Source organism: Pseudophryne corroboree, chromosome 3 (assembly GCF_028390025.1).
Source record: "Pseudophryne corroboree isolate aPseCor3 chromosome 3, aPseCor3.hap2, whole genome shotgun sequence".
NCBI classification, from domain to species: domain Eukaryota; kingdom Metazoa; phylum Chordata; class Amphibia; order Anura; family Myobatrachidae; genus Pseudophryne; species Pseudophryne corroboree.
Genome location: NC_086446.1, coordinates 166970718 through 166996047, shown reverse-complemented (window position 1 = coordinate 166996047; position 25330 = coordinate 166970718). Strand labels below are relative to the sequence as shown.

The 25330-nt window shown below is 47.0% G+C and overlaps 1 protein-coding gene across 2 annotated transcripts in view; it reads left to right on the top strand.

Annotated features, from left to right (window-relative positions):
• SERPING1 (serpin family G member 1) overlaps positions 1–25089 on the top strand; it is a 232059-nt gene extending 206970 nt beyond the window's left edge. For both annotated transcript variants that reach the window (XM_063958570.1, XM_063958569.1), the window contains exon 9: positions 24618–25089. In XM_063958570.1, the coding sequence (XP_063814640.1) occupies positions 24618–24874 (257 nt within the window). In that variant the 3' untranslated portion in view covers positions 24875–25089. The remainder of the gene's footprint in view (positions 1–24617) is intronic.
• The last annotated feature ends 241 nt before the right edge of the window (positions 25090–25330 follow it).

Here is a 25330-nt window from a genome sequence, read left to right as displayed (position 1 = left end):
ACACCTGGCCCATCTAGGAATGGCACTGCAGTGTCAGGCAGGATGGCACTTCAAAAAAAATTGTCCCCAAATAGCACATGATGCAAAGAAAAACTAAAGAAAAAAGAGGTGCAAGATGGAATTGTCCTTGGGCCCTCCCACCCACCCTTATGTTGTATAAACAGGACATGCACACTTTAACGAACCCATCATTTCAGCGACAGGGTCTGCCACACGACTGTGACTGAAATGACTGGTTGGTTTGGGCCCCCACCAAAAAAAGAAGCAATCAATCTCTCCTTGCACAAACTGGCTCTACAGAGCTACCTCATCATCATCCTCCGATTCCTCACCCCTTTCACTGTGTACATCCCCCTCCTCACAGATTATTAATTCGTCCCCACTGGAATCCACCATCTCAGTTCCTGTGTTCTTTGCAATTACTGCTGGTGAATGTCTCCACGGAGGAATTGATTATAATTCATTTTGATGAACATCATCTTCTCCACATTTTCTGGAAGTAACCTCGTACGCCGATTGCTGACAAGGTGAGCGGCTGCACTAAACACTCTTTCGGAGTACACACTGGAGGGAGGGCAACTTAGGTAGAATAAAGCCAGGTTTATGCAAGGGCCTCCAAATTGCCTCTTTTTCCTGCCAGTATACGTACGGACTGTCTGACGTGCCTACTTGGATGCGGTCACTCATATAATCCTCCACCATTCTTTCAATGGTGAGAGAATCATATGAAGTGACAGTAGACGACATGTCAGTAATCGTTGGCAGGTCCTTCAGTCCGGACCAGATGTCAGCACTCGCTCTAGACTGCCCTGCATCACCGCCAGCGGGTGGGCTCGGAATTCTTAGCCTTATTCTCGCACCCCCAGTTGCGGGAGAATGTGAAGGAGGAGATGTTGACAGGTCACGTTCCGCTTGACTTGACAATTTTCTCACCAGCAGGTCTTTGAACATCTGCAGACTTGTGTCTGCCGGAAAGAGAGATCCAACGTAGGTTTTAAATCTAGGATCGAGCACGGTGGCCAAAAGGTAGTGCTCTGATTTCAACAGATTGACCACCCGTGAATCCTGGTTAAGCGAATTAAGGGCTCCATCCACAAGTCCCACATGCCTAGCGGAATCGCTCTGTTTTAGCTCCTTCAATGTCTCCAGCTTCTTCTGCAAAAGCCTGATGAGGGGAATGACCTGACTCAGGCTGGCAGTGTCTGAACTGACTTCACGTGTGGCAAGTTCAAAGGGTTGCAGAACCTTGCTCAACGTTGAAATCATTCTCCACTGTGCTTGAGTCAGGTGCATTCCCCCTCCTTTGCCTATATTGTGGGCAGATGTATAGGCTTGAATGGCCTTTTGCTGCTCCTCCATCCTCTGAAGCATATAGAGGGTTGAATTCCACCTCGTTACCACCTCTTGCTTCAGATGATGGCAGGGCAGGTTCAGGAATGTTTGGTGGTGCTCCAGTCTTCTGTACGCAGTGGCTGAATGCCGAAAGTGGCCCGCAATTCTTCGGGCCACCGACAGCATCTCTTGCACGCCCCTGTCGTTTTTTAAATAATTCTGCACCACCAAATTCAATGTATGTGCAAAACATGGGACGTGCTGGAATTTGCCCAGATGTAATGCACGCACAATATTGCTGGCATTGTCCGATGTCACAAATCCCCATGAGAGTCCAATTGGGGTAAGCCATTCTGCGATGATCTTCCTCAGTTTCCGTAAGAGGTTGTCAGCTGTGTGCCTCTTCTGGAAAGCGGTGATACAAAGCGTAGCCTGCCTAGGAACGAGTTGGCGTTTGCGAGATGCTGCTACTGGTGCCGCCGCTGTTCTTGCTGCGGGAGGCAATACATCTACCCAGTGGGCTGTCACAGTCATATAGTCCTGAGTCTGCCCTGCTCCACTTGTCCACATGTCCGTGGTTAAGTGGACATTGGGTACAACTGCATTTTTTAGGACACTGGTGACTCTTTTTCTGAGGTCTGTGTACATTTTCGGTATCGCCTGCCTAGAGAAATGGAACCTAGATGGTATTTGGTACCGGGGACACAGTACCTCAATCAAGTCTCTAGTTGCCTCTGAATTAACGGTGGATACCGGAACCACGTTTCTCACCGCCCAGGCTGCCAAGGCCTGAGTTATCTGCTTTGCAGCAGGATGACTGCTGTGATATTTCATCTTCCTCGCAAAGGATTGTTGGACAGTCAATTGCTTACTGGAAGTAGTACAAGTGGTCTTCCAACTTCCCCTCTGGGATGACGATCGACTCCCAGCAGCTACAACAGCAGCGCCAGCAGCAGTAGGCGTTACACTCAAGGATGCATCGGAGGAATCCCAGGCAGGAGAGGACTCGTCAGACTTGCCAGTGACATGGCCTGCAGGACTATTGGCGTTCCTGGGTAAGGAGGAAATTGACACTGAGGCAGTTGGTGGTGTGGTTTGTAGGAGCTTGGTTACAAGAGGAAGGGATTTAGTGGTCAGTGGACTGCTTCCGCTGTCACCCAAAGTTTTTGAACTTGTCACTGACTTATGATGAATGCGCTCCAGGTGACGTATAAGGGAGGATGTTCCGAGGTGGTTAACGTCCTTACCCCTACTTATTACAGCTTGACAAAGACAACACACGGCTTGACACCTGTTGTCCGCATTTGTGTTGAAATAATTCCACACCGAAGAGCTGATTTTTTTTTTGTATTTTGACCAGGCATGTCAATGGCCATATTCGTCCCACGGACGACAGGTGTCTCCCCGGGTGCCTGACTTAAACAAACCACCTCACCATCAGAATCCTCCTTGTCAATTACCTCCCCAGCGCCAGCAACACCCATATCCTCATCCTGGTGTGCTTCAACAGTGACATCTTCAATTTGACTATCAGGAACTGGAACTAGAAGAACGCACAGTTCTTTGCTGTGCTTTTGCCAGCTTAAGTCTTTTCATTTTTCTAGCGAGAGGATGAGTGCTTCCATCCTCATGTGAAGCTGAACCACTAGCCATGAACATAGGCCAGGGCCTCAGCCGTTCCTTGCCACTCCATGTCGTAAATGGCATATTGGCAAGTTTACGCTTCTCCTCAGACGCTTTTAATTTTGATTTATGGGTCATTTTACTGAACTTTTGTTTTTTGGATTATACATGCTCTCTACTATGACATTGGGCATCGGCCTTGGCAGACGACGTTGATGGCATTTCATCATCTCGGCCATGACTAGTGGCAGCAGCTTCAGCACGAGGTGGAAGTGGATCTTGATCTTTCCCTATTTTAACCTCCACATTTTTGTTCTCCATTTTTTAATGTGTAGAATTATATGCCAGTAACTATCAATAGCAATGGCCTACTACTATATATACTGCGCACAACTGAAATGCACCACAGGTATGGATGGATAGTATACTTGACGACACAGAGGTAGGTAGAGCAGTGGCCTTCCGTACTGTACTGCTATATATACTGGTGGTCACTGTCAGCAATCTGCAAAACTAAAATGCACCACAGGTATAGAATGTAGATGGATAGTATACTTAATGACGACACAGAGGTAGGTACAGCAGTGGCCTTCCGTACCGTACTGCTATATATAGTATATTGGTGGTCACTGTGTCAGCAAACTGCAAAACTAAAATGCACCACAGGTATAGAATGTAGATGGATAGTATACTTAATGACAACACAGAGGTAGGTACAGCAGTGGCCTTCCGTACCGTACTGCTATATATACTGGTGGTCACTGTCAGCAAACTGCACAACTGAAATGCACCACAGGTATAGAATCTAGAGGGATAGTATACTTAATGACGACACAGAGGTAGGTACAGCAGTGGCCTACTGTACCGTAATGCTATATATTATATACTGGTGGTCACTGGTCAGCAAAACTCTGCACTGTACTCCTCCTATATAATATTATACTGGTGGTCCCCAGTCCCCACAATAAAGCAGCACACTGAGCACAGATATGGAGTGTTTTTCAGGCAGACAACGTATACTGGTGGTCACTGTCAGCAAAACTCTGCACTGTACTCCTGCTATATAATACAGCTGCTCCCCAGTCTCCACATTTAAGCAGTGTGAGCACAGATATATGCAGCACACTGAGCACAGATATGGAGCGTTTTTTTCAGGCAGAGAACGGATAACTGGTGGTCACTGATCAGCAAAACTCTGCACTGTACTCCTCCTATATTATACAGCTGTTCCCCAGCCCTCCCCACAATTAAGCAATAGTGCACAATCAAGTTCAACAATAACGGAGAGGACGCCAGCCACGTCCTCTCCCTAGCATTTCCAATGCACGAGTGAAAATGGCGGCGACCCGCGGCTGCTTATATAGAATCCGAATCTCGCGAGAATCCAACAGCGGGATGATGACGTTCGGGCTCGCTCGGGTTAACCGAGCCATACGGGAGAATCCGAGTATGGCTCGGACCCATGTAAAAAGGGTTAAGTTCGGGGGGAGGTTCGGTTTCCGAGAAACCGAACCCGCTCATCACTACTATCAATCTTTTAGGGATTTGACATTTCCTATCAGGATTAACCCACGGTTCTTCAAATAGGGTATTTGGTTCCTTTGACACAGGAAAAGTGGCTGAGGATTTCTTTTTTATATTAAAATAAGATTTCTCAGTCTCCTCCGTTACCTTATCAGGGATATGCAGAACCTCTCTGATAGCTTCTAAGAGAGCCTCTATTCCCTGTGACAGAGTAGCCTTGTCCACCTCCCCCTCCTCCAACTCTGACCCCTCATCATCAGAGTCAGACTGCAGGATATGGGCCAAAGGACGTTTTTGTAGACAAATGCTAGGGGACTGAGACGCTGGTTTGGGTACTGAGTCTCTGTTCATAAACTCAGTCATCGATTGTATTAAGTATTGCGTCTCTTTCTCAGAGCGAGACAATTTAGTAGAAATATTGGCGATCATTCCCCTAATGGAATCCAGCCAAGCTGGTTCTGCCCTGCTAGCCTGGGAGGGTGTACTGCACTGAGTTCACTGCAGTAAACCCCCTGGAGAAGAGGAACACTATGCCCTACATGAAACACACTCTTTGGGCAGTATTCAATTCTTTTCACCCCCTTCCACACCTGTTTTGTTTCTACTGATTTCAGCTAGCTAGTGAGGGCGCCAAATCCTTTACGCAGCTAAACCTAATTATTATGGATGCAATATGTGCGATAACGGGGATTTATTTATTTATTTACAGTTTCTTATATAGCGCAGCATATTCCGTTGCGCTTTACAATTAGAACAGTAATAGAACAAAACTGGGTAAAAACAAACATATAGAGGTAGGAAGGCCCTGCTCGCAAGCTTACAATCTATAGGGAAATAGGCATAGATACACAAGGATTGATGCTACCTATTGCATAATGGTCCACCAGATTGCTAGGTTCTTAATGGGTTGTATGAGGATACCCCACAAAATTGGCCAAGTGTCAGGAGGGTGTGAGACTAAAGAAAGACAAGATATGTGATGTTATGAATACTCTACAGAGGATGTAATTAGATAGGGAAGCACTGAAGGTTATGTGGGTGGGTCTGGAATTTGATAGGCTTGTCTGAAGAGGTGAGTTTTCAGGGAACATTTAAAGGTTTGGAGACTAGAGACGAGTCTTACTGTGCGTGGGAGGGCATTCCACAGAGTGGGTGAAGCCCGGATAAAGTCCTGTAATTTTGAGTGTGAACAAGTAATGCGTGTGGATGAGAGACGTAGATCTTGTGCAGAGCGGAGAGGTCAAGTAGGGAGATATTTTGAGATGAGTGAAGAGATGTATGTTGGTGCAGTTTGGTTAATAGCTTTGTATGTGAGTAAAAGTATTTCATATTTAATACGGTAGAATACCGGTAACCAATGGAGGGACTGACAGAGCGGATCTGCAGACGATGAACGTCTGGCAAGGAAGATTAGCCTCGCAGCTGCATTCAAAATGGATTGTAGTGGTGAGAGCCTATGTTTGGGAAGACCGGTCAGGAGACTATTACAATAATCAATGCGGGGGATAATGAGAGCATGGATTAGAGTTTTTGCTGTGTCTTGTGTAAGATATGGTCGTATTTTGGATATGTTTCTTAGATGTATGTAACATGATCTTGAGACAGATTGAATGTGGGTAATAAAGGACAGTTCAGAGTCAAGAATGACACCTAGGCAGCGAGCTTGTGGGGTAGGGATGATTGGCGAGTTCTCAACAGTGATAGAGATATCAGGTTGGAAACTACTATTGGCTGGTGGAAATCTAATTAATTCTGTTTTGGAAATATTAAGATTGAGTTGGCGAGATGTCATCCAAGATGAAATGGCAGAAAGCATTCAGTGACACGGCCCAATACAGATGGTGACAAATCAGGGGAGGATAGGTAGATTTGAGTATCATCCGCATACAGATGGTACTGAAATCCGAAAGAGTTGATTAGTTTGCCAAGAGATGTGGTATAGATAGAGAAAAGCAGAGGACCTAGGACTGAGCCTTGTAGTACTCCAACTGAGAGAGGTAGCGAAGGAGAGGTGGAATCAGAGAAACGAACACTGAAGGAGCGATTAGATAGGTAGGATGAGAACCAAGAAAGGGCTGTGTCCTGAATACCTTGGGATTGTAGTCTTTGTATGAGAAGAGAGTGGTCAACAGTGTCAAAAGCAGCAGAGAGATCAAGGAGAATAAGTAGAGAGTAATGTCCTTTAGATTTAGCAGTGACCAAATCATTCACTACCTTAGTCAGTGCTGTCTCTGTGGAGTGTTGGGCACGAAATCCTGACTGAAGTGGGTCCAGTAGGCTGTGTGAGTTAAGAAAGTGTGTGAGGCGAGTGTAGGCTAGTCTCTCAAGTAGCTTGGAGGGGCATGGGAGCTGAGAGATGGGACGGTAGTTAGAGAGAGAGTTCAGATCAGAGTTTTGTTTTTTTCAGAATGGGAGTAATCACTGCATGCTTGTATAGAGAAGGAAAGATACCAGTAGACAGAGAGATTACAGATTTTAGTTAAGGCTGGGATGAGCACAGTAGACAGAGTTTTATTAATTTGTGAGGGTATAGAGTCAAGGGGAGAGGTATTAGAGTAGGCAGATGAAAAAAATGCAGATACTTCATCTTCATTTGTAGGATCAAAGGAAGAGAAGGTGTTAGAGGGTTCAGGCAGGGAATTGAGCAGGTCACTTGCTGTGGAAGAGCATACCATTTCATTTCGGATCTTGTCAATCTTGTCCTTGAAATAGGAAGCAAGATCTTGCGCACTGACAGTGGCTTGTGGGTTGGGTGAGGGAGGGACAAGAAGTGATTTAAATGTATTAAAAAGTCGCTTGGGGTTAGAGGCTTGAGCAGAGATGAGAGAATGAAAATATGTTTGTTTGGCAGTGTCCAGAGCATTACGATAAGAGTGGTAGGTGGTCTTATATGTGAGAAAGTCACTTGAACTACGAGATTTATGCCACTGGCGTTCAACTTTACGTGAGAGTTTTTGTAAGTGTCTAGTGTATTTAGAGTGCCACGGTTGACATCTAAGTCTACGTGGAGTGTGATGGGTAGCTGGAGCCACTTCATCAAGTGCTGTTTCTAGAGTTTGGTTAAGGTGTGACACAGCAGTCTCTGGAGAGGTGAATGTAAAAATTGGTGAGAGCAGTGGTTGCAGAAAGGTAGATAGTTGTTGAAAATTAATAGCGTTAATATTTCTGCTGGTTAGAGGCGTCCTTGTAGACTTTATGGACATTGAGTTTGAAGTAATTGAGGAGAGCATGCAGGTGATAAGGTTGTGATCTGAGAGAGGGAAAGGAGCGATAGTGAGTTCAGAAACAGAGCATAGTCTGGTGAATACAAGATCAAGGCAGTGGCCCTCCTGATGAGTAGGGGAGTCAGTCCATTGGGAGAGGTCAAGAGAGGAGGTTAGAGAGAGTAGTTTAGAGGCATGGGGAGATTGTGGACTGTCAATAGAGAGATTGAAATCGCCCATAATGATGGTGGAGATGTCAGAGGATAGAAAGTGAGGGAGCCAAGCAGAAAAATCTTCCAGAAACTTCTTGGGTTGCCCAGGTGGGCGATAGATAGCTGCAACACGCAGAGAGAAAGGGGTGAAAATCCTAATAGAGTGCACTTCAAAGGATGTAAATGTGAGTGAGGGAACAGGTGGTAAAACGATATGCGTGTAAGATTTGGACAGTAATATTCCAACACCACCTCCTTTAATGTTACCAGGTCTGGGGGGGGGGTGTGAAGTGGAGGCCACCATGTGACAGTGCTGCAGGGGAGGCAGTGTCTGATTGTGTGAGCCAGGTTTCTGTTATGGCTAGCATATTGAACTTTTTTTGCTATGAAAAGGTCATGAATAGCTGTTAATTTGTTGCAAACAGAGCGTGCATTCCATAAAGCACATTTTAGTGACTTGGAGGTAGATGGGAGACATGTGATGTTGATAAGGTTTGTTGGTTTTATATTCAGTTGTGAATCAGCTGAATGTGAGCGTGGTATGCGGATGGGACCTGGATTTGGGGATATGTCACCAGCTAGTTGAAGCAGAAGAAGAGAGAGATAGGTATAGTTGGGGGAGGTGTGTGATAGTTTTGTATGGTGACAGGTTGAGGATGTGACAGTTAGTGTACATAGATAGGTTAAAAGCTCATGAGTGTTAATAAGAGGGGAGTGGATTAATGAGGCTGCAATGTGTACAGAGCGATACATAACAGGAATAGTGAATGACGATGTCATTTTATAGAGGATACCATGAAGTGCTATGAGGAAAAACAGTTTGTTGAAGATGGTGTTTTAAAGAGAAAAGTATAGATAGGAAAGTGCTTATGGAAAATGTTAGTTAAATGGTATATTTACCTGCTTTCCAATGTTTTTCAATGTTTGTTCAACTGTTGGTTTAACTGTTCTTTTTAAAATGTCCTAACTTTGTAATTTCCAAACTTCGTAAATTTCTAAACTCTGACAACTGCCCCCGCAGACAACTGCCCCATAACTGAATGCTAACATATACTAGTTCTAATTAACAAAGGCTTCAGCTAAAGCCAATTGGACATCTAATCAAAGGGCTTATATTACCCTGTGTTAAGTAAACACCAGTCCATGTATGCTAATAAACTCCACTCCACTGACCAACATCTATACAAGAGATAATATCAGCTATAAGCAAGTACTAATATTATACAAATACAATTACATACACTGCTAAATTATACATTGGTGTAAATACAGATCAAGAGTTATAGTTTGCAGGAATCATCAAGCAGAAATCACTTACATTTGAAAATACAGCTGAAGATGTTTGTGGGTTAATGCATAGTTGCCGACTTCTGGCCTGCTCTCTTCGGGAGAGAGCAGCCGGTCGGCTCAGCAGGGGGGGGGGGGGGGGGGCAGTGAGGTGACGTGACAGGGGGTGGGCCAGAGGAGGAACGGGGCGTGGCTTCTGGTTCACATCATTTAAGCCACGCCCCCACTGTGTAATGCCGCGATTACCGGCATTATACAGCAGGGAGCGTGGTTACGATGACGCGATTCAACAAGAATCGCTTCATCGCCTGCCTGGACCGCCCACTTTACTCGCTAAGTGGGCGGCGGGCAGGGGGTGACCCCCAGAAATCGGGAGACTTGCCTGCTCTGCCGGGGGGCTGGGAGGGTCACCCGTTTTTCGGGAGCCTCCCGGCCATTCCGGGAGGGTAGGCAAGTATGGGTTAATGCAGAGGTGCATGAAACATCAAGCAGAAATCACATACATTTAAAATACAGCTGAAGATGTCTGTGGGTTATTGCAGAGGTGCATGAATCATCAAGCAGAAATCACATACCTGTGAGATGAAAAGATATATAGAAAGCTGATCAGTCCATATTCAGTGAGATATATGTAGACTAACTGTTGGTTTAACTGTTCTTTTTAAAATTTCCTAACTTTGTAATTTCCAAACTTCGTAAATTTCTAAACTTCTGACAACTGCCCCCGCAGACAACTGCCCCATAACTGAATCAGGGATCACTTTAGAAAGGAGATTGGGCGTGATACATTATTTGAATACTGCCCTTTGTCTGACATACACTGACAGCACACACACACACACACACACACACACACACACACACACACACACACACACACACACACACACAGGAAAATGTTAAATGCACAATTAACCCACAAAGAGCCCTTCAAGAGAGACACAGAGATAGTCTGGAGCCAGCACACAGCGTCCTTACTGCTAATTCCAAGCTTAGCTGGGTCGCAGACTAAGTATCCAGGTTGGGGACTTAGTACACTAATAAGCGCTGCCCACCTGCTATGACCCCCTGGTACTGCTTAGGTAATCTGGAGTCTCTCCGGAGGAGCTGCACGTCCCTGTCAGTCAGCGTCTGTGTCCACTGCAGAGGGAAAATGGTGCTGGTGAGCTGCTGGATCCGCTCAAAGTGAAGCCCCGCCCCTTCAATGGCACGCGGTCTTCCTAGTTTTTTATACTGTCTGAGGTGATTTTTAGTGCTTTAAATGGAGTCTGCCGCCTTTTAAGTCTGTAATGCCAGTCTGGGTACTGTGTACACCCGTAGTGTACTTTGACTCAGTTCGCTCCCTCAGAAGCGGTGCGTCCGCACTGTGTACTGAGTCTGGAGACCCAGCCGCCCCATGTAGTAGCCGTGCGTCTCCGTAACCTCATGCCGCCATAATGGCTGGTGACCCGCTAACCGGGACGCTGGCTTAGTACTCACCTCTCTTTTGGCTCTGTTAGAGGTGGCGGCGTGCTGCGGGAATGTATGCTCGCCATGGTAGGGCTTGCGAATAGTTCCCTCAGGAGTTTATTGTCCTGTCAGTGGGTAACGGGACCATTAACCCTTCAAGAGGTTGGGCCGTTCCCCACCCCCCACCCCCAAGTCCCACAAAGCAGGCAGGCAGGTACCAACCAGTCCTGCCTGAAAATAACAAACAGAAAAAATAAATGCAGAAAACTCTTCTGAAGCTTCCAGCGACGTGACCGGCTCCTCCGGGCACATTTTCTAAACTGAGTCTGGTAGGAGGGGCATAGAGGGAGGAGCCAGCGCATACTATCAAATCCTTAAAGTGCCCAAGGCTCCTAGTGGACCTGTCTATACCCTATGGTACTAAATGAATTGCCAGGATCCTCTAGGACGTAAGAAAAAATAAATTTGCCCCTTCTTCCCAAACATTTGATTGTGACAAGACTAAGGTTATTGGCGCACAGGGCAAGATGAAAATCAGTGCGAGAGTTACAGGGGGGGGGGGGGGGGGGTGAGAGTAAGGACATGGAGTGTGAGTTAAAGGGAGGGCGGTGAAGGCAGGGACACTGAGGGTGGGTTGCCGGGAGGGCGAGTTCAGGGACAGTGAATAAGTAACATGCAGTATGAGTTGCAGGAATAGGGGCGAGTGACATGGTGGGTAAGGGTATGGACATGGAGTGTCAGGGAAAGAACATGGCATGAGTTAAAGCAGGGATGGGGAACCTTCGGCTCTCCAGCTGTTGTTGAACTACACATGCCAGCATGCCTTGCTACAGTTTTGCTATTTAGCCATACAAAACCTGTTGCAAGGCATGCTGGGATGTGTAGTTCAACAACAGCTGGAGGGCCGAAGGTTCCCCATCCCTGAGTAAAAGTGTCCACACAGGATTCTGTACTGGGGTTGCGGGGGTGCTGCAGGTCACTTACAAAGTTATTCTGAATAAAGAAAGCGCTGTATTGTCGGTGCACAAAGAGAAAATGTTTAAAAATTTACGTTACATTTTATTCACATTAAAATATTGTGAAGGAAACTTCCGGGGGCGGAGCATCATGCATGGCCGCTTCTTACAACAGCTCTCTCTCGATATCTACAATCCACCTCCATCCAGCCTCCAAACTGATTATTTTTGGAACAATCTCAGCTAAGATTACTCCTGGAGGTACTGGGAATTGGACAAGCTGTCTAAACTGAGAGGAGCACTCCTTATTACCCGGATTTCAGCCTTTGCTGTGAGGCGTCTATGATCACCATACTGGATGGCGTGATCTCAGGCTCTTCCACTGCTCTGACGGAGCCTACATACCAACGGGACCTTACCACGGACTCAGCTGGCTCTCCTGCACACTGGTGAGGAGGATTCGTGACAGCGGGAGCGGCTACCGGGACCTAGCTGGAGTGCCGCGCGCTACCGCTGGAGCCAGGCTCTGATCCTGTGGCCCGGGCTGTGCTGACCGGGCCAGTTCACCCTGCTGACTAATCCCTGCCGGCGCTGTGTGGCTGGAAAGATCGGGAGTCTCACCTGAGCGGCAGTGACCCAGCATTAATAATTTGCTCACGGAGCCAAGACGCACCTTCGCCTGCTGATATCGGGAGGCTTGGGGAACCAGGTGCAGTATTCAAATCTGCTCAGTGCTGCCTTGCACGTCTGTGGTCCTGAAGATACGCAGGGTCTGCCACGTGCTTTAAATAAAATAGCGGGGACGGAACGCACCTTGGTCCGCTATTGATACAGGACGGTCCAGGCACGGTGCTTAGATCTGCCTAACGCCACATTACACACTTGTGCCTCTGAGGATTGCCTGGCGTACCACGCGCTTTTGACAGGTATCATTACCTGGTGTTTGCAGCCGGCTCTGTCCCGCTCTCACTTCTGGACCTGTTGTGGTATTATCCTGCTGCAGTGCTGAACTGTTCCCCTCCTGCTGTATTGCGGCACTGGTACACATGCCACACTCTGGACACATCCCTCATCCTCTGTAAATGATATCTTACAAATTATACAGTTGTCCTTTTTAAGATATACTCACTATTGCAAATTGGAATCTGTGTACTATTACATTGTTTGTTTGCTACACCTGCTATATGTGCATACAGGTTGAGTATCCCTTATCCAAAATGCAGGGCCGTAACTACGTGTGTGCCAAGTGGGCTTGGCACACAGCGCAGTTGCCCCGAGGGCGCACGGCCAGCGGCATGTAATGAGTCAAATTGACTCATTACATGCCGCCTCTGCTGTGTGCGCCGTGCGCCGCGCTGTGGAGGGAGAAGAGGACCAGCGCCAGGCAGCGGAGGAGGAGGGAGGGGGAGCAGGGAGCCGCAGCAGCGCTATGTCATTGGTAGTAAGCGCCGCTGCAGCATCCCCCTCTCCTTCTGTATTGGCTGCCCGGCGCTGCTGTGGATGCTGGGATGCGGTTCCTCCATCCCAGCATCCACAGCAGCGCCGGGCAGCCAATACGGAAGGAGAGGGGGATGCTGCAGCGGCGCTTACTACCAATGACATAGCGCTGCTGCGGCTCCCTCCCCTTCCTCCTCCTCCTTCTCACCTCACTGCCTGCACCGAGGGAGCTGCACGAGGAGCCTGACTGCCAGCAGGGAGATGGTAAGTATCTCTCTCTCTCTCTCTCAGGGGGTCACCGTCTGCCGCAATGTGTAAAAAGGGGGATGGCTGCCGCAATGTGTAAAAAGGGGGATGGCTGCCGCAATGTGTAAAAAGGGGGACTGGCTGTAAAAAGGGGGACTGGCTGCCTCAATGTGTAAAAAGGGGGCCTGGCTGCCGCAATGTGTAAAAAGGGGTCCTGGCTGCCGCAATGTGTAAAAAGGGGGATTGGCTGCCGCAATGTGTAAAAAGGGGGCCTGGCTGCCGCAATGTGTAAAAAGGGGGACTGGCTGTAAAAAGGGGGACTGGCTGCCGCAATGTGTAAAAAGGGGGCATGATTGCCGCAATGTGTAAAAAGGGGTCCTGGCTGCCGCAATGTGTAAAAAGGGGGACTGGCTGCCGCAATGTGTAAAAAGGGGGGACTGTCTGCTGTAATGTGTAAAAAGGGGGGACGCTGTCTGCTGTAATGTATAAAAGGGGCTCTACCTGGTGTTGTGGCGCTACTGTGCAGCGTAATTTGAATAATGTAGACTACTGTGCACCGTAGTATGAATTGCTATTATTTTGTGGCCCCGTCCCTTCCCCGTGAAGCCACGCCCCTATACATTTTTCGCACGCCTACGGCACGCACTGCCCCTATCTTACATGGGGGGGGGGGGGCGCCACTGTCGTTTCTTGCACACAGCGCTAAAATGCCTAGTTACGGCACTGCCAAAATGCTTGGGACCAGAGGTATTTTGGATAACGGATTTTTCCGTATTTTGGAATAATTGCATACCATAATGAAATATCATGGTGATGAGACCTAAATCTAAGCACAGAATGCATTTATGTTACATATACACCTTATACACACAGCCGGAAGGTAATTTTAGCCAATATTTTTAATAACTTTGTGTATTAAACAAAGTGTGTGTACATTCACACAATTCATTTATGTTTCATATACACCTTAAACACACAGCCTGAAGGTCATTTTAGCCAATATTTTTAATAACTTTGTGTATTAAACAAAGTTTGTGTACATTGAGCCATCAAAAAACAAAGGTTTCATTATGTCACTCTCACTCAAAAAAGTCCGTATTTCGGAATATTTGGATATGGGATACTCAACCTGTATAAGTTTTGAGATACTGCATTCTCTTATATCGTAATAGCATAACTATACATTTCTTGGTAATACAATATATATGTTCTTAGGAGTGACTTCTTGCACATATTATTGGTATGTAACGCTATTATTGATGATTGCTACTGTACATATTTTGGTGTTGTAGTCCGTATTCAGTTGTCTGTATCCCTGTTTAGCTATGGATGCCTTGGCTACATTTCCCATTTCTGACATGTCACAACTAACATGTTTAACATCTCAGCTCTATAACAAGTTGAATGTTATTTGGGATTCCCTCCAAGAAGTATTATCACGAGTAAGCTCTATCACACAACTCGTTCCCAACCCCCAGCAGAATCTAGATGGGAATAGTGCCTTGCTTGTATCAAAAAATATTGTTCAATCTCGTCCTCAGACACATGTCTCTCCACCCATGGATCTCGGTGATCATAATGTCTGTTCTACCCTTGGAGTCTTCGATGTGCCTGGGGAAGTAGGGAACTCTATGCTGCCCAATTTGTCTACGGATGATTTAATTCTTCCTCCAGTTTCCATCTCTGGCCCTGAATACGTGCTTCCTGTTGCTGGGGTCTTCTTGGGGCTCCCCAAGTGGCGATCTGATTTTAGATTTTTTTTGGGTTACCCAGGGCTATAATAGCTTACTTACTGACGATGGATTGGTTGCTCCCAAAATGGCTGCAAGCAATCCCGTTCTTTACTTAAATTGCTTCTTTATCTTTTCTAGAAGAGGTATGGGGTGATGCCAAATTTTGTTAGTTTATCATTAGATGATTGATTGTCACACAGGACAGTTACTCGACTCCATGCTGGACACATTTACACTACGATTTATATCTCCTCAAACTCTACTAAATTATCTGTTTATTACGGTTATCTCCTAGCTAATTTCATTATTTGTAATCTGTATCACACAAGATTATAGGCTTGTTCTGTATTATTATTTTATTTGTTGTTATTGTTCCCCTTCTATACTAAGCTTAAGACTGCTTTCCTAACATTGACTTTCCTAATATTCTTACAACTTTTATAATACAGGTTGAGTATCCCATATCCAAATATTCCGAAATACGGAATATTCCGAAATACGGATTTATTTGAGTGAGAGTGAAATAGTGAAACCTTTGTTTTTTGATGGCTCAATGTACACAAACTTTGTTTAATACACAAAGTTATTAAAAATATTGGCTAAAATGACCTTCAGGCTCTGTGTATAAGGTGTATATGAAACATAAATGCATTCTGTGCTTAGATTTAGGTCCCATCACCATGATATCTCATTATGGTATGCAATTATTCCAAAATACGGAAAAATCCGATATCCAAAATACCTCTGGTCCCAAGCATTTTGGATAAGGGAGACTCAACCTGTATGTGATTATCTAGATTTGACTTATAATGTAGTTGCTTAAGAAATTTTTATTGCTTTACTGCTTTATACAGGATGTTCTCCAACTGCAACTAATATTTAATTTCTTAAAGTTCACCACATGTAAAAAATCGAATCTAGTACCTACTGCAACCTATGACAATTTCCATTAAGATTATTTTGTATTATCTCTTCTTTCTATATTCCTCATCCCCATGATCCCCCCCCCTCTTTTTCTTTATCTCTGCTACCTATACTGTTTAGCTTTGTATATTTTGAAAAATGAGAAGTATAACATAGAGGTTAAAATGATAGAGACAAAACCATAACATTGATGTGAAATAAAGAGTAATAATAGGATTTTAATACCTACCGGTAAATCCTTTTCTCATAGTCCATAAGGGATATTGGGGGAATCTAGTATGATGGGTATAGACGGGGTCCAAAGGAGCCAGTGCACTTTAAATTTCTTCAACTGGGTGTGCTGGCTCCTCCCCTCTATGCCCCCTCCCACAGGCAGTTATAGGTAAAACATGCCCGAAGGAGAAAAGACATATATGAGAGAAGGAACATTGGTGGTCATTCCGAGTTGTTCGCTCGCTAGCAGTTTTTAGCAGCCGTGCAAACGCTATGCCGCCGCCCACTGGGAGTGTTTTTTAGCTTAGCAGAAGTGCGAACGGTTGTATCGCAGAGCTGCTACAAAGTTTTTTTTTTGTGCAGTTTCAGAGTAGCTCAAAACCTACTCAGCACTTGCGATCACTTCACATTGTTCAGTTCCTGTTTTGACATCACAAACCGCCCAGCGTTTGCCCAGCCATGCCTGCGTTTTTACTGGCACACTTGCGTTTTTACGAACACTCCCTGAAAACGGTCAGTTGACACCTAGAAACACCCACTTCATGTCAATCACTCTGCGGCCACCAGTGCGACTGAAATGCTTTGCTAGACCCTGTGCAAAACTACATCGTTCGTTGTGGCTGTATGACACGTGTGCACACTGTGATGCATGCGCAGAAGTGCCGTTTTTTAGCCTGATCGCTGTGCTGCGAACAAATGCAGCTAGCGAACAACTCGGAATGACCCCCATGATAACAGAAAAGGTGGTGAGATTTACACACCAGCACACCACTAACATACAACAACCAGCAACAGCTGAACAGGAAACTATAGAACAAGAACCTGCAGAAAAGTCCACGCACTGAGGCGGGCGCCAAATATCCCTTATGGAGCGAAAGGATTTACCAATAGATATTAAAATCCTATTTTCTCTAGCATCCATAAGAGATATTGGGGGAATCTAATATGATGGGGATGTCCCAAAGCTACCAGAATGGGTGGGAACGTGCAGAGACTGCTGCAGCACTGCCTGCTCAAACTGGGTATCCTCTTTGGCCAGGGTACCAAATTTGTAGAACTTCACAAAAGTGTTCTTCCCTGACCAGGTAGCAGCTCGGCATACTTGCAAGGCCGTGACTCCACGGGCAGTCGCCCAGGAAGAGCCCACTGATCTAGTAGAGTGGGCCTTTAGAGACTTAGGAAGAGGTAAGGCTGCTGACACATAGGCCTGTTGGATATTAATCCTGAACCAACAAGCAATGGACTGCTTGGAAGCAGGGCAACCCTTTTTCTGCGCATCATAGAGCACGAACAAGGAATCCGTTTTTCTGACTCGAGCTGTGCGCTTGACATAGATCTTCAAGGCACGCACAGCATCCAATGCCTCCGGAGGAGCTGAAGCGTCAGAACTGGATGGAATCATAATAGGTTGATTCAGATGAAACGCGGAGACAACCTTCGGCAGGAACTGCTGTCTAGTCCGGAGCTCGGGTCTGTCCTTGTAAAAGACCACATACGGACTTTTACACGATAAGGCCCCCAATTCTGAAACACTTCGAGCAGAAACCAGGGTCAGTAACATCACCGTCTTCCACGTGAGGTACTTATCTTTTACCGTCAGAGTTTCAAAGCAGGAGGACAGTAGAAATGCCAACACTACATCCAAATCTCAGGGTGCCGTAGGTGGCGCAAAAGGTGGTTGTATGTGGAGTACCCCTTGCAAGAAGGTCTGAACTTCTGGCAACACTGCCAATTTCTTCTGGAAGAAAATGAAGAGGGCCAAAATCTGGACCTTAATGGAACCCAGACGTAAGCCCTTATCCACACCAGCCTACAGGAAACGTAGGAAACATTCGAAATGAAACACTGCAGGCGGATACATGCGCTCCGCTCACCAAGAGACATATCTCCTCCAGATATGATGATAGTGTTTTGACATCACATGTTTTCTGGCCTGAACCATGGTAGCAATAACCTTCTTGGAAAGGCCTTTGTGAGCTAGGATGTTCTGCTCAACCTCCATGCCGTCAAACGAAGTTGCCGTAAGTCCAGGTAGATGAACGGTCCTTGTTGAAGAAGAGCTTTTCGTAGTGGTAGAGGCCAAGGGTCTTCAAAGGACAGATCAGGAAGATCCGGTTACCATGCCCTCTGAGGCCAATCCGGGACAATCGGATATGCCTGGACACCTTGATTCCTGATTCTCTTTAGCACCTTTTGGGAGCAATGGAATCGGAGGAAACAGGTAGACTAGATGGTGCAGCCAAGGTGACGCCAGTGCATCCACTGCCCGCACCTGAGGGTCCCTGGTCTGTCAGCAATACCAGGGAATATTCTTGTTGAGCTGAGAAGCCATCACGTCTATTTGTGGGCAACCCCACCGGTCAATGATCTGCTGGAACACCAGATGGTGGAGCCCCCACTCCCCCGGGTGGAGATCGTGACAACTCAGGAAGTCCGCCTCCCAGTTGTCCACACCCAGAATGAAGATTGCTGAAATTGCTCTTGCATTTCTTTCCGCCCAGAGGAGTATTTTGGACACCTCTCGCATGCAGGCTCTGCTTTTTGTCCCTCCTTGATGATTGATATACGCCACAGCCATGGCGTTGGCGACTGTACCTGGATCTCGTGATCTCTGAGCAGAGGAGAGGCCTGAAGCAGAGCATTGTAGATCGCCCGAAGTTCCAGAATGTTGATTGGAAGGAGGGCTTCGTGGGCTGACCACCTGCCCTTGAACTGCGCCCCATGGGTGACAGCTCCCCATCCCTGTAGACTTGCATCCGTCATCAGGAGGGACCAAACCTGAATCCTGAAACTTCGACCTTCCAGTAGATTGGAGGACTGTAGCCACCACAGAAGGGAAATCCTGGCCTGAGGTGACAGCCGAATCATCCGGTGCATCTGCAGATGCGATCTGTACCACTTGGTCAGGAGATCCATATAAAACGTTCTGGCATGGAACCTCACATACTGGATCGCCTTGTATGAGGCAACCATTTTTCCCAACAATCTTATGCAAAGATGGATGGACACTCGAGTAGGTCGGAGCACCATGCGGACCATCACCTGAAGTGTTTTCGCCTTGCCCTCTGGAATAAACACCTTCTGTGCCACAGTATCCAGCAACATCCCACGGAACAGGAGCCTCTTAGTTGAATCCAGGTGGGACTTCTGTAAGTTGAGGACCCACCTCGAAATCCCCTCGGGGTGGGTGGGCACCATCATGCTGAGGCCTTAGTGGACGCAGTTGAGCTTCCACCTTGAGAGTGGGTGGGCACCGTCATGCTGAGACCTTAGTGGAAGCAGAACCGGTGGACTGTTCCTGAGAACTGGTGCTTGCAGGTTTTCTGGACTTACCTCTGGTGCCTCTAACTGCATTGGAGGCACCTCTGACCTTAGATCGAAATCTATGAGACTGAAAGGACTGGACAGACGGCCCCGGATAGGAACGTCTCGCCAGTGGAGCCCCAGAGGGGAGAAACGTGGATTTCCCAGCCGTAACTTTGGAAATCCAGGTATCCAATTTGACCTCAAAGCCATTCCCCAGAAAAGGGGAGGGACTCCACACTACATTTGAATTCTGCGTCCGCAATCCACTGATGCAACCACAAGGCCCTGCGCGATGACACTGCCATGGCAGAAGTCCGAGCATTAATGTTCCCCATCTCCTTGAGCAAATCACAGAGGACCTGGGAAGTGTCCTGAATATGCTTCAGGAGGGTCACCATAGTAACTAAGGGCATATCTCCCGAGAGGCCCCCCTGAATTTGAGTGGCCCAAGAATGAATAGCATAAGTCATCCAGCAACCCACAATGACTGGTCTTTGTGATATACCGGCTGCTGTGTATATCGATTTTAGGGTAATCTCTGTCTTCCTATCCCCAGGATCTTTCATGGTAAAGGAGCCCGGGGCGGGCAGCACCACCTTTTTAGACAGGCGAGAGACTGAGACATCCACCCCAGGGGTTCCTCCCAAAATGTTCTACCTTCAGGAGCAAATGGGAAAGTGCGCAAAAACTTTTTGGACACTTGACATTTTTTGTCTGGATTTTTCCAGGACTGTTTGAACAAGTCGTATGTTGCCCATACACTTGTGCGATATGGCATACAATCCTTCGATTTCGACTGCATCTGTGAGATAAATCAAAGGATTGTATGCACATATTGTGCACCTTGCGATGCGCGGGCACGCCGGTCGAATGTTGTGTGGCAAGATATGTGTATATATAGTGCTGCACTTAATATTTATTGTATCGCAGTGCGATTGAATGTGTTTTTAAAAACACATGCGATATATCGCACTGCGATGTGCAATAGGCACCCTCTGGTTGCTCCCACTCGGTGGTGACGTGCCCATCACGTGATTACCATGAGATCTATTGCATGATCGCATGGGAATCACTTTGGCAGTTAAGGTGCGATGCCCCGCGATGCGACAAGTGTATGGGCACCATAACTCTGTAGAATCAGGGAAAGTGACATTAGGCATGTTTTGTACAAAGAAAAACGACTGTTGTGATGCAGTGTCCCCCAGAAGGAGCTTTAAGACATCCCTTATAGCCATAATGAGGGGTTCAAAGCCATGAGCAGCATCGGGATCCCCACTAATGGGATCCAGGTCATCCCCATCATCCTGTATATCATCGTCTGTATCAGATAGAATAGCAGGTAAACCACGCTTCTGTGATCCTGCATGAGAGAGGGGGGCTGTGCATCTGCCCTAGCAGCTAAATCTGCAACAGCTTGTTGTAGTAGCTGAGTTTTCTGCACATTGGCAGTGAGCTGGGATGACATATCAGACATCATAGTCTTAAGAGACCCTAACCAGTGGGGCACTGGACCTGCTCCCCCAGCCCCTTCACTGGTTTGTAAATATTGACTACATTGCTCACAGGAAACAGTCATTAGATAATGGAGAGAATCTAGGGGGTAATTCCAAGTTTATCGCAGCAGGAAATTTTTTAGCAGTTGGGCAAAACGATGTGCACTGCAGGGGAGGCAGATATAACATGTGCAGAGAGAGTTAGGGTGGGTTATTTTGTTTCTGTGCAGGGTAAATACTGGCTGCTTTGTTTTTACACTGCAATTTAGATTGCAGATTGAACACACCACACCCAAATCTAACTCTCTCTGCACATGTTATATCTGCCTCCCCTGCAGTGCACATTGTTTTGCCCAACTGCTAAAAAATTTCCTGCTGCGATCTACTTGGAATTACCCCCCTAGTGTGACATACACCGCACAGCTTGTGTTTACCCATATTTCACAGTAAGCACAATAACATACACATACACACAGTCAGTGCCGTAGCTAGGCATTTTAGCGCTGTGTGCAAGAAATGGTATTGGTGCCCCTCCCACACCTATGCTAGATAAAGGCAGTGCGCGCCGCAGGTGCGTGAAAAATATATAGGGGCGTGGCTTCATGGGGAAGGGGCGTGGCCACAAAATAAAACCAATTCATACTACGGTGCACAGTAGACTCCATTATTCAAATTACGCTGCACAGTAGCGCCACTACACCAGGAAGAGCCCCTCTTTACACATTACGGTGGACAGATTCCCCTTTTTACACATTACAGCAGGCAGCATCCCCCTTTTTACACATTACGGCAGACAGCATCCCCTTTTTACACATTACGGCAGACAACGTCCCCCTTTTTACACATTACTGCAGCCAGCGTCCCCTTTTTACACATTACGGCAGAAAGTGTCCCCCTTTTTACACATTACGACAGACAGCGCCCCCTTTTTACACATTACAGAAGACAGCGTCCCCCTTTTTACACATTACGGCAGACAGCGTCCCCCTTTTTACACATTACGGCAGACAGTGACCCCTTTTTACACATTACGGCAGACAGCATCCCCTTTTTACACATTACGGCAGACAGCCCTTTTTACACATTGTGGCAGACAGAAGAGAGAGAGAGATACTTACCATCTCTCCCCGCTGGCAGTCAGGCTCCTTGTGCAGGCAGATCCATTCCCGAGCAGCGGAGAAGGAGGAGGAGGGAGGGGGACTGGAGCCGCAGCAGTGCTATGTCATTGGTGGAGGCGCCGCTGCAACAGCCCCCTCTCCTTCTGCAGTGGCTGCCCGCCGCTGTGAATGCTGGGATGAGGGAACCGCATCCCAGCATTCATAGCAGCGCCGGGCAGCCAATACGGAAGGAGAGGGGACTGCTGCAGCGGCGCTGCTACCAATGACATAGCGCTGCTGTGGCTCCAGTCCCCATCCCTCCTCCTGCTTCCCTGCCTCCGGCGCTGCTGCTCTCCTCCAGCACGGTGCACGGCACAGAACAGTCGGCTTGGAATGAGTCAATTTGACTCATTACAACCCGCTGGCCGTCAGCGCTCAGGGCAACTGCGCTGTGTGCCGGGCACACCTGGCACACAGTTACGGTGCTGCACACACAGTTATAGTGCAAGCCTGCCCTACTGTATGAGACAGGAGACAGAGAGAGAGAGAGGGGACTCCCAACACACCCTGAACTGCACAGCCCCAGTGAGGCTGTCAGCACCCTATACAGTAGCGGATCTTGCTACGGGCATGCAGGATTTTTGCCCGAGGCACCACCTTCCGGAGGGCTGCGCCGCCGTTGCAAGATCCGTTACTGGTGGTGCCCCCCGGTGCTGTGCGGTGCGCGATGATGGCATCATGCACCGCACGGCATTGTGGGACCGGCACATAGTCGTTAGGGGTCATAATTGACTTCTAGTGTCTATGCTGTGCTATGGGAGAGACGTCATGATGTCTCTCCCATAGTTCCAAGGAGCGGCGCCGATATCCAGAGACGGAGGACAGCACCTGTCGGGAAGCAGGAGCGGGGATTGCGAGTATTTTTTTATTTACTTTCTTTTTTTAAAAATTTTGGGTGATCGGCACTACTGAGGGCACAGTACAGGGGGCACAACTGCTGAGGGCATAACTGACCACGCCCCTTCTCTGAAGCCACGCCCTATTTTGCCCTGGGCACCACAAGGCCTAGATTCGGCCCTGACCTTATAATACAGTAAACACGAACAATTATTGTCCTAAATAGGATCAGGATAGTGTACACAAGCAGCGTGGCTGAGGAGTCAGGAAGCACTGTGTGTGCTGTATATGGCTGCAGTAAGCAGAGGATGGCTCCAAAACATCTCAGGTCCCGCTCTGAGGTAGCGCCACCCCCTCCAATGGCACCGGAGTTACATACATATTTTATACTGGCAAAAGTCTCCTTTTAAGCTTAAAACATCACCCAAGTGGTAGTCAAGCCCTTTTGTGTCAGTTCTACACGGGGGATCTTAGCGGGACCCCCCCGGGAGGGTCCCGTATGCCGCGCCCGTGGTCAGCCGCACTTTGATCCGGAGGCTACTCCTAGCGGGGCCCTGGTTTGTACTCACCACCAATGTCACCTTCAGGCAGCTTTAGGGATGTGCTGTATGCTGCGACTGTGACAGCCAAGGCGTAGTGCCCCCCGCTGAACAACAACTCCTCTGGACGGTGGTCCTGCAGCGAGGAAGCGCCCCCCCCCCCCCCCTTCCCCCCCACTCCCACGGTGCAGGTATGCTGTTGCCCACGACAGCATACCGAGAAAAAAAAAAGTTTCAGAGAAATTAAAAAAATCTGCTGTTGCTGGTTGTTGTATGTTAGTGGTGTGCTGGTGTGTAAATCTCACCACCTTTTCTGTTATCATGTTCCTTCTCTCATATATGTCCTTTTTCCTTCGGGCACGTTTTTACCTATAACTGCCTGTGGGAGTAGGCATAGAGGGGAGGAGCCAGCACACCCAGTTGAAGAAATTTAAAGCGCCCAGTGCTTTGGACCCCGTCTACACCCCATCGTACTAGATTCCCCCAATATCCCTTATGGATGCTAGAGAAAAATTGTGTATTTAAAGATTAATATTTGTGTCCACATGTTACTGTCTGGATGGTTTACAATGCTTACAAAGTTAGTCTGGTCCCGTTGGAGGGCTTCAGCACCCCTGCTGTGTAGTTATGTGGTTGTACATGGGCACATGTCACCTGATCATACACGTGCAGGAGCCTACTAGGCTCCTTGCGTGTCCTGTTTCAGTCTACAGCCCTCACTCTGACAGCAGCCATCCTCCACCATGGAGATGGGACCTTTCGGGTGCCCAAAAAATATACACTACCATGGCCCGCGGTGCCCCCCTCTGCTTGGCCTGCCACCGCCATTCCCTGCTCTCTTGTTTTGACCAAAGATATTTACAGAGAGCTCAAATACTGAGGTACAGCATGCTAACTCCAGGCTCTAGTCAGCATGATTCAAAGTTTACTGTAGTCATTTTGCTTTCTGCAGTACGTTTTGGGAGAATGTTTTTAATGTCAGTCAGTTGTGTAGAATCAATGGTTCCTAATTGCACATCATTTTGCTTACCACCATGGTACTGACAGTCAGACAAGTGGTAGTATTTCTAGGTAACGAATGTGTTACACAGTACAGTATGTCAATGACTAACTCAGAATCTACCGTCTTATTTTTATGCTCTGTAGGTCTCTTTGATCTGTTTGAGTACCCAGATTTATGCGCTCTATCAAACAGCACTGAACTTGTTGTAAGTGATGTCCATCACCGCGCTATTCTGGAAGTCAAAGAAGAAGGTGTGAAGGCAGCGGCAGCTACTTCTATAACCGTGGCCCGCACTGTCTCAGTCTTTGCTGTGCGTAAGCCTTTCCTCTTCATTCTGGTCAGTGATAGAAGCAAAATTCCCATCCTTATTGGACGTGTTACAGACCCCAGTCAGCAATAGAAAGATGTACTGCAGAGGACAACTGATGATTGTGTGCTTAACTAAAAAATAATGTTATCAAACAGAACATAAAAATAATGTGACACACACTTCAGGAATATTTTTTTTTAACATTTAAAATAAACAGGAAAAAGTATCATGCTTGATAAAGATGTATGTAACTAAATGCAGTATATACATTTCTGACAAAATAAACACCTAACAATGTTCCTTGACACTGTGACACAATTTTTTGACTAGAGCGACCCTTGATGCATTATATAAATAAAAGATAATTCCATTTTCAGTGTTGGAAAGGTAACGTTAGAGTCTGACAACATGAATGTGTAATACAAAACAATTTCTTAAAATAACACAATATAATTTTATCTCCGGAGATACTTAGACATATTATAGACTGTATAAAAAATGTAATGCTTCTCTTGTAACCATTTAAATTAGAGATGTGCACCGGAA